This window comes from Salarias fasciatus, chromosome 6 (genome assembly GCF_902148845.1).
Source record: "Salarias fasciatus chromosome 6, fSalaFa1.1, whole genome shotgun sequence".
Taxonomy (NCBI): Eukaryota; Metazoa; Chordata; class Actinopteri; order Blenniiformes; family Blenniidae; genus Salarias; species Salarias fasciatus.
In genome coordinates this window covers 12,176,720-12,186,369 of record NC_043750.1, presented here as the reverse complement: position 1 = coordinate 12,186,369, position 9,650 = coordinate 12,176,720, and the positions used below count along the sequence as shown (strand labels likewise).

General features: G+C 41.6%; 1 protein-coding gene across 1 annotated transcript in view; it reads right to left on the bottom strand.

The window, feature by feature from the left end:
* Positions 1-2,781: 2,781 nt before the first annotated feature.
* usp43a (ubiquitin specific peptidase 43a) overlaps positions 2,782-9,650 on the bottom strand; it is a 107,260-nt gene continuing 100,391 nt past the window's right edge. Inside the window, exons 15-16 of the mRNA XM_030093978.1 lie at positions 9,084-9,245; positions 2,782-8,973 (exon numbers count right to left, since the gene is read on the bottom strand). Of these exons, the coding sequence (XP_029949838.1) occupies positions 7,823-8,973; positions 9,084-9,245 (1,313 nt within the window). The 3' untranslated portion in view covers positions 2,782-7,822. The remainder of the gene's footprint in view (positions 8,974-9,083; positions 9,246-9,650) is intronic.

The window sequence follows — 9,650 nt, the reverse complement described above, 5'->3', positions numbered from 1 at the left end:
TCGAACGTACTCTTCTTGTCTCCACAGTAACTCAGTAAAAGCATCAAACACACTACAAAACACCAGAAGAGACAACATTCTTCAATTTCAATGCCCTATTTTCCAGATAAATGTTAAATTAGACCTAGCTCATCAGAAGTGGCAATAGTGTTGGAGCTAAACCAAAAGTTAAGGAGTCAAGTAGAGGTAAACAGACGGTGAACAGATTTTGCGTGTTTGTTTTTACGCGCCTTGATTTCTTCACAATTCTCAGATGTCCTTGTGCATGTACACCGTTGATGTGATTTAATTTGTTTCTTCACAGCATGTGGAAAATAAACTAGCAAACAGAGGATGAAACAAAGACCAGACGTTTTGAAAATAGCAGGAAGTCTGAGTAACTGGCTGCTATGTTATGCTCCGAAAGCCATCTGATATTGGACTAAAGCATGTAAGCCGGTACTTCAGCATTTCTGAAGAACCACATACTGTGAAGACACAGGGCTGGCCATGAAATTGGTTTTGTGTGAGCTTCTGTCTAATCGAGCAATTTTTCTCTGCAGCACAGCCAGGTTTGTGTCCAACTTTGTCTTTGTTATTTTGCATCTCAACCCAACAATCTCCGTCACGACGGATTCCACTGACAGTCCCATTCATTCAGACCTTTGATTGATGCTGTACAATTTCCGTTGGTCAGGGAGTTCTTTTTTTCTTTCTGACATCCAATTCCTTTCACATTTTCATCACAGTATTGAATTGTAAACACATAAGATCTGTTTTAGTAATCGGATTACTCCCAGTGATGTTTTCGTGGTCAGCTGTGAAACACTTTAAGTTTGTTGTTGATGAATTATAATCCAACTGGACTGTAATTTAATAGCACTCTTCTTTTGACTCATCTCACCCTGACTGCAGCTTCTTCTACAGTTACTCCAACTATCTCCATGTCCTCCATTAGTATATCACATTAAGACATCTTCCTTTTATCCCACTGCTGGTGGTCCCATCTTCAAAATCCTTTGCCAAGTGGAATCACTGTCATTACACTCAGTTTGATACCTGGTTTACTCAGGTATCACTGCCAGGCAGCAGCCTTTACAGTATTTATGAATATCCATCCAAGTAATTAACTCTAAAATCATCTGGAATATAAGAAAAAACAGAGAATGAGAGGTTGTGTCCAAACTTTTGACTGGTAGTGTATACATAAAACATGTTTCACCTTCAAAGTCACCAGTGAAGGCTGTATGCATAAGTATAACAGGCACGGAAGAAATAAAAAAACAAATAGAAATACCTTGTGCACTGAGCCCCAAGCAGTCTCAAACCAACCTAGAAAGCCAATCTCTCTATCTGGTCCCACCTGCTGCCTGGAAGCAAACCCAGAGGAATCCTAAACAGAAGTCTGAAAAACCTCGGCCGGCCCCTGAGTCCTGATGCTATGGAGGAGCAGCAGCTTTGTGTCTCTCCTGGATGGACGAGCCGCGAGCTCAACACCATCACACCGGGACAGAGGAAACTCGTTTCAACTGCTTCTGTTCACAGTCTCATGAGAGCATGCCTGTGGAAGGTTGCTTAGCTGCTCTCCCACAACAGACCATGTGTCTTTGTGGTATATGGAGCTTTCAAATACTGACTTCATTTCTATGCCTATTCTATTCTATCCTTTGTTGCAGTTTTTCCAGTGACACAGCAGAAGCGGTTTAAGCCACTGCAGCCACAAGAGATGATGGGAGTGACGTGGTTGGTAATGTCACCTCAGTCGGGGATACCGGCCATATCCACTGAGCCGTACTCTTCAGCATCCCCTGCTGTTTCTTCTCATCCTCCTTTCTTCCTCCATTATTGAATAGAGAGGAAAAAACCCTTCACATTGTCTTTATATATACTGACTCTATACATTTCTGTTTGGTGGACTATAGATCGATTTTAAGGGCTTCAAAAAAGATAACAGGAGTCAATGGAGCATGTGAAAATACGTCTGTCAAAGGGTAGCAGAGCCAATAAGCCCTTTATTTATCAGTTGGTTAAGGCTCGACTGACAGGACGAATCATGCATCAGAGTGGCAGGTAATGATTGGAAACCAGAAGGCCAAATCATGCAAATGGTGTGGACCCCAAAAAATATCAGATTCAAAAAACTGTACACATGCACACCTGCTCTTTATAAACCACAGTCCAATGGAAAGTTGTGCAGGCGGATTGATCTCAGGGTCGGCGCTGGGCATAGGCGACCGAGGCGGCCACCTAAGGTACCGAATTGTTGTTAAATTATTTTTTGACAGGTGGACAGTCATTATCCTGCGCCCCCTGGTGGGCCCGCCCCCGCCCCCACCCCCACCCGCTTCTGCCATTGGATCCCTACAGCTGCAAATTTACTAAAACTGTGAAAATGAGAAATGTGGCATTTACCCAGTAATTACTCATGGTGTGAGAGAAAACTGTGCAGTGTGATGTGAGAAAGAGCTCGAGCTCCGTGTGTGTGTGTGTGGTTACGTCTATCATGTATACAACATGCAGATGCCTCCTCAAGGGAGAAACAATTTAGGGCTACAAAATAGCATCAATTAGTAATTTCCCAGCTGAGAAAACTGACAGCGAAAGCAACAGAGCTCTCATACATGGAGCATTTCCTCAAAAATGTGAAAAATATAGCAGCTAAACTCTAATGAATTCCTTTTTATTTTAAATAAACCTAAATCAAAATCTATGAGCTCATAAAATACTCAATCAAAACAAGAAATGTAAATAAAATTCTACAAATACATCGGTTTGAGCAAAAGAAGTACTTACATTGTGAGAAAAGGTCACAATCGTAAAGAACTTTTTTTTATTTGTGTCAGAAAATATAAGATATCAAATATAAATGATATACCATCATGTACAGAAGACAGACAGAAACCTCAGCTTCAAAAGCATACTGAATACATCCTTATGCAAAACAGTGGAATACATTGCATCACGTCAGTTCGTCCTGTCACTTCAGAATCGCGTCGCCTCATAGGTTGATCAGACACCCACACATTTCTGTCTGTGTGCAATCACAAACACGTGTACAGAGTTTCTCGTTAGAAAATGTAGAAAACATTTGCATATAAAAACATCTTCAAACCCACGCAGATGGCGTCAACACAGACGTGCTCAGTTTGGCAGCGTAAACACTAAATAATGTGGCCAGTGTGGATCGAGACACGGGAAGATCAACAGAAGCTAAAGGACTTTGTGTTTAAGTGTTTTGTTCCGTAACTGACTCAGCATTGATCTCTCAGATCAATTGCTTTCCACTATGCTCTCGGAGAGAAACTGAAATAGAAAAAGAAGTCAGTTCATTTAATTTGTGGGCGTAAATATTATCTGCTGGTTGAATGTGGACCGTCAGTGAGTGACTCTCTGATAAAAGCCAGATTTCTGCTCGAGGTGAAAGTTCAAAACAGAAATAGATTCCTTTTAAAACCTCAAGCTGAGTTTGTTAGAAAAGTCGAATCCTTCTCTCGCTGCTTCTTGCTCACACTTCGGTGTGGATAAAGCGGTGGAGTTGTCATTTTATCTAACCACTCATTAAAAGGTGACGCTACACAGTGGAGCTGTTAATCAGTGTGCTGCTGCCGTGTTCTTTCGTCGGGTTGGTGATCACAGCGACTGCAGCCTTTTACAAAGTGCAGGAGCCACTTTGTAAGTCAACTTCAAGCGCAGACAAACAGCAGCTGCTGTCAAAGCATCACCGAACTCTTGACATTTTGAAAAGAGCTCCATCCAGAGCCTGGTGATTAGCTTCTGTTTTTCTTAATTATGTTTGAGCTGTTTTGAAAGCAGAACTCTTTGTTGTTGTCTTTGAACAGAAAAACAGGAAATCATGCGTCACATGCACGCGTAAGATAGGTCTGTAGAGCCACATATACACAAGGTGTGTGTGAGTTCAAAGGTTTTGTTAACACTTAAATATTTATAAAGTTGATTTTTTTTCTTCATTTTGTGGAAACTCATCACAGCAGATGAGGAGTCAATAATTCAACAAAAGAACTAAAAATTCGTCGATGTCACATTGTATTTCTACCAAATTATGAATTTAAAAACAAATATGCATATCTGAAAAATGCATAACACTATAGAGAATGCTTATGTTTCATCTGTGTTAAAATGAATCAACTTAAAACCATGATTCTCAATCATGCTCCCTCTAGTGGTACATGGAGGAAAGTCACAGACCAATTTTTTTTTTTTTTTTAAACAAAATGTCTTCAAAAACATATAAAATAATCAAAGTAATTGAAAAATATAAAACAAATAATAAATCCACAGCAATCAGGGTAAGCCTCAGTTGCTGTAGATCCAGGTCAGCCATAACAGTGTTATTGACAGAGCGCAATATATTCTTAGGTGGTACGCACTGTGAAAGGTTTGAGAACCACTGAGCTAAGAGGTTTCAAACTCAAGAAAATTGGCATAAAGAAAATTGAAAAAAACTGTATGATTCCCAGATGATTGTGTGTGAAGGAGGTTTATCTGCTTTATAACCAAGACGTTTTTGGGAAACAGTGCAAAATTCCCACAGAAATCCCCTCAAAACCAGACTCAAAGGTTCTCAATGTGAATCTAGAGTATTAACTGCATCCTATAAATATTCTAAGAATTTTGAGACAATTTGAATGACTTATACAAACATGTCTGATATCATATGTATTAAGCTTGATGTCATTAAAACATAAGAAACAATACATTTCATTTTTTTTAGATACACATACAGGTCTCCATTACACTTCATATTATGAGCAAATGTTCAACTCTGTACTTGGGTTGTGACAATATGCAGCTGTCTGGTGCTGTTGTTAAGCAACAGTAACTTCAATTATTGGTACAACACTGTTTCAGTGAGATACAAGCAACAATGACACAATGATGGATTGGCCATATGCATAAAAAACTGGCTTCTGGGAAGGTTTCCCTAAATATTATCAGAGTCAATCCATTAAAAAAATCTATTTTGTTTCTGTTAATATTGCTCAATACTAAATAAGACAATCGAAACAGAGGCATCGTGACAGGCTTAAAACAAAACGACAAATGGAGGTTTTCACTTGCGTTCATGTGACACAAACAGGTGCAATTTGTACGTAATTACATGCAAACGCCTGGCGTGCTTGTCGTGCGGCGAATAAGCGTTCAAATGTGTCACATCACAGCATCTGAGGAGCGTTCAGTGTTTGATACAGCCTTTCTTTTGACCGTACAGCCACAAACAGGAATCAATTACTTGTCTGAGTTTTTCATTTGCATTTATGTAAAGCCTGAAGACAGCAAACATATCTACAAAGGGGGAAAAAAAGCCAGCAAACATGACCGAAAACAAAAGAATCAAGATTGTACAAGAGCTCTGTTACGGTAGACTCAGTGATGTATCAACATATGGAACAAAAAAAGGTTGAATTGAGGCTTCAAGTTTATAAAAAACAAAAAAGAGTTTCCAAAGTCAAAATAAAGTAAAGAGAAGTGTTTTGATTGATTCGACAGCTGATTAACAGAGACTGTTCAGCAAAATAAAATTAGAAAGCAAGACAGAAAATGAGTCATGTTAGTTAAAATGATCAATAGCTGCTTGTCTTACTCTGGTATTGGTAAGTGAACCAATTTTGTATGCTGCCAATAAAATGAGCTCAACTTGTGTAAAGATGAAACGTCAATCAAGCAGCAAAGATATACTAAAAATATAAATATACTCTTCTTCATATATTCTGTATTTGCAGTAGTGTTATTCATTTTGGTCAATTTCCCCTCGAATAAAGTGCAGATTAAGCTTTCACAATGTGCAAATTCCAACGCATGGCGGTGCACGTTGGAGAGACCATGGCAAAACATAGTGCATGAATGAATTACTGCAGATGGAGGTGACCTTTCACATAATTCAAGTTAAAACACATTATGAAGACAGTGGGGCGAGTTAAGTGTAGCTGCTAAGGCCAAGGAAACGATGTTCAACACTCAGCTTTTACTAAACTTGCACCTCAACGTGCTCGGCTTCCACTGCGTTTAATGAGCAAGGCGTTGAATTTACAAGTATGAGGCTGCAAACGGAAAAATGCATGTACTCAAGGTAATTACACCAAACTGTCTCATTGCTACTTGTTCATGCAGAAAGAGTACGAAAAATAGAATTCATCACAATTCAGCAAGATGCATAGAAACTCCTTCATTCTGTCAGATTCTCAAAGGGAACAATCCGACCTTCTAAAAACATGCTGTTCTGTCTCATGTATGCATTCACTTGGCAGTTAACTTAAGTGATTCTGCAAACATATTTGCATCGTTTCATAATTTGCAGAGGTCCTAACTATTTTTTTTTTACAGTGTGTGACTTTAATTTTGCAGGTCTTGAGGAGGATTCTGCTTCAGTGTTTTCCAGAAGACAGCAGCAAATCCCTGCCAATTTAGGTGACAAATGGAAAATTTGGTTTTGTTTACAAGACTGTCATATTGGCAAAACAATGAATGAGGAGCTCATTATTACTGCGAATTAATCTAAATCTGTTTCCCGTGGGCCAGCGGACATGAATAATTTCGACAGAAAACCTCTTCACCTCTATTTTCGCACATTCTCACAGTAAATGCTGAATGAAAAGTGGTGTGGTATCTCAAAATAAAAGAAAGCATTGTGTGTTACTGGAGACAAATTAAGTATATGCATACAGAAAAGCTTTATATGTTTGTAAATTAATGTTTGTTTGTTTTTTGTGGAATCATTGTATATAGTAAATAACCAAAGTGATCAGTATTAGTTAATGTGCCCAGGTATTGATTATCTGTACTACAGTGAGGCTTATTTTACAAGAAATTCATGAAATAGTGAACATTATGTTAGGAAAAACAAAATCATTGGCTGTCACAGAGCGAGAAGTAATTTGAAGACAAACTCACTCAACTGTAGCTCAAACAGACTGAAATGACAGTATCTGTGAGCAGCGGCTTCAAGAAAACAGCACAATTTGCTAATTGTGGTCTTCACAGAGCTGAAACTGCTGATAACGTCAGGGGGAAAAAAAAACCCTAGAAAGTCTTAAGAGGGAAGCTGAGTGGGAAGAAATTAAAACATTACAATTTCATGGTAAAACATTAAAGGGGCAGTGAAGTTGAACAGATATAACACTTTTTTTTATTCCATTTTTTTTTTTCTTTAAGAAGGTTGGTTCAGCTCGGCTATAAGGAAAGGATTGAAACGACGGCCCGCTGAGCTTCACAGGGACACGTCGTCTTTTCTGGGAAGTGACTCTGCTCTAGAACAAGCTTAACGTTAGAGAATAAATATGAGCAGAAGTAGAAGCTGCAGTCCTGAAGTACCTCCAGTTACCGAGCGGGCCCAATACATTCTCATAGAGGAGCACAATCAGCGTCCAGTGTTTGCTGAACTCAAGACAGTGTGAAGAATTTATCATTCACACTACATCATTAAGACACAATGTCGTATGTTTGGATGTGTGCGTGTGTATTCGCGTGCTTCCAGTGCTACCACAGACATAAACTCATTGGTCTAAACTGCATATTAGTTGCTCAGGCACTTGTTTCACATCATTAAAAAAAAAGAAGAAAAAAAAACAGAGCAGAGGTGGACTCCCTCTAATGTTTTATATATAGGTTACATCACTTCTCTTTGCTTGTAATGCCGCAGCATCAAAAGATCCTTCATTTCGCCTTCGCTCTCAACTCCACGGTGCAAAACTTGAGTCACTTAAAATTCTAGGAACTAAAAGGCGTGAAAGGAGCTCTATTGCTTTGATCTCAGACTGAATGTCGTTCACGTTTTAACAGGTACAAGGCTTTATGGGTGCATGAGTGTGTTCTACATCTCTATGTCTCAGAAGCTGGACTCGGGGACGGTCCGTTTGCGTCCCAGTGAGGTTGTGCTGTAGCGGTTTCTCTGCAGGGTGCCGTAAGACGGCTTGTCTGCCGTCAGGCTGCGGGACGGTGCAGGCGTGGAAGACATGCCGTTTCGGTGTAAAGACGCAGTCCTCCGCATGTTCTGCTCCGATTTGGTGGGGATGCTGGAGGAGCTCTGGGAGCGCTTGATGTCGGCCGCGGTGCGCCCCACCCTGCCGTTCGCCAGTTCATCAGCCGGACGCCCCGAGCCGTTCGTCTTGGCTCCGTCCACCCGGGTTCTCCCTCCTGCTGCTCCGTTCGACAGCGACAGTCTCGACAGAGTCCGCCTGCCCGGCTCCTCATCCGCTGATCTCCCCGATTCACCCTCTTTGGACTTCCTGGGGTCCTTCTCCTTCTTCAAGAAGTTTCCTTTCAAAAATGAAAGCAGGCCGTCGTGGCTTTTGGACGCGTCTCCTTTTTTACCTTTCGAGTTGTCTTCATGCGGACCATCAGGCTCTCTGTCAGCTCTGTCACCCTTCTGTCTTCTCAGAGTCCCGTCCTGTAAGCTGGGCGTACTGTAGCTGGGCTGAACTCCGCCGCCGGACGTCCCTTTGGGCTCAATTTCTTGTGTAGATTTGGAGGAGCTCTGCTTCCTTGCCTCCTTCCTCCTGGTGAGGGTGTTGCTGCTCGAGCTGCTCGTGATGTTCGACGCACTCTCCTCTCTTTTGCTGCGTCTCAGACTGGACGTCTTGTCCGGCGGCCGCCGCTGGCCCTCTGGGACCTGGGGCAGAGGCGGCTCCTCTCCAGCCTTGCCAATGCAGCTGATCGTCCCCACGCTTGAGGAACGAGCGTTGGCGGCGGCCCGGCCCTCTGCGGCCGCTTTTGCACCGCGCGGTTCGCTCATGAGCGTCACAATAGGGTCTTTTGTGCATCGCGGTCGCCGTCCAGATTCCAGGTACTGTACGAGTTCCGCGGGGGCAGGATCTTGCTCCGGCTCAGGCACTGGGTGGGGTTTTCGTCTGTCTTTGGAACCGAAGGACCAGCGTAGGGGAAGCACTTTGCTCAGGGTGTCCTTGCTCCTGCTGGGGGTTCTCATGCTCACGCTGCGCCCCTGAAGGCCCCTGACGAATGGCCTGCTTTCAAAGCCTCCTGATAGACACAAAGGAAATATTGTGTTTAATTTTCAAATCCAAAATCTTAAAATAATCATTTTTAGGCCTTGAAACTAATTAAAAGTCATATAATTGGTGGTTCCTTGCCTCTTTCCTCTTTAAAGCCATCATCAAGGAAGACTGGAGACTCTGGGGAGTCGGGCAGGGAAGACGGGCAGGTGGTGGAGGAACGAGACACCAGGCTGCCTCGCTTACTGTCCCCCGTTAGCCTGATCAGCCAGTGATCTGACATTGATGAACTTGTGGATCCTGAAAGACACAGACAACAAAAAAAATAAAGCTCACAAGAGTGATACGAGTAATAAAACTTCTCCTTTGAAGTATGCGGTAATTAAAAGTTGATAAATCTCTGTTTAGGAAGTCATATCCTTTTTTTTTTTTTTTCCCCTTTCAGGAGATCTTTTATTTAAATAAAGTGCTTTGTGCTCCAGCATCAATGCAACTTGAGGCATAACAAGATCATCACTTGACATCGCTGAAAACTGCAGCTGAAGCACATTAGTAGATTCTGGGCCTGATCACATCTATTTTCTGCGACTGAAATCACATAAAATTAGTCTTTTGTTGTTTGAAGAGCACTCTTCTTTCCAAAAAAATGTCTGTTTTGAGAGGAACATCACACAGACCAATGACAAAGTAACTCATTCATGTTAA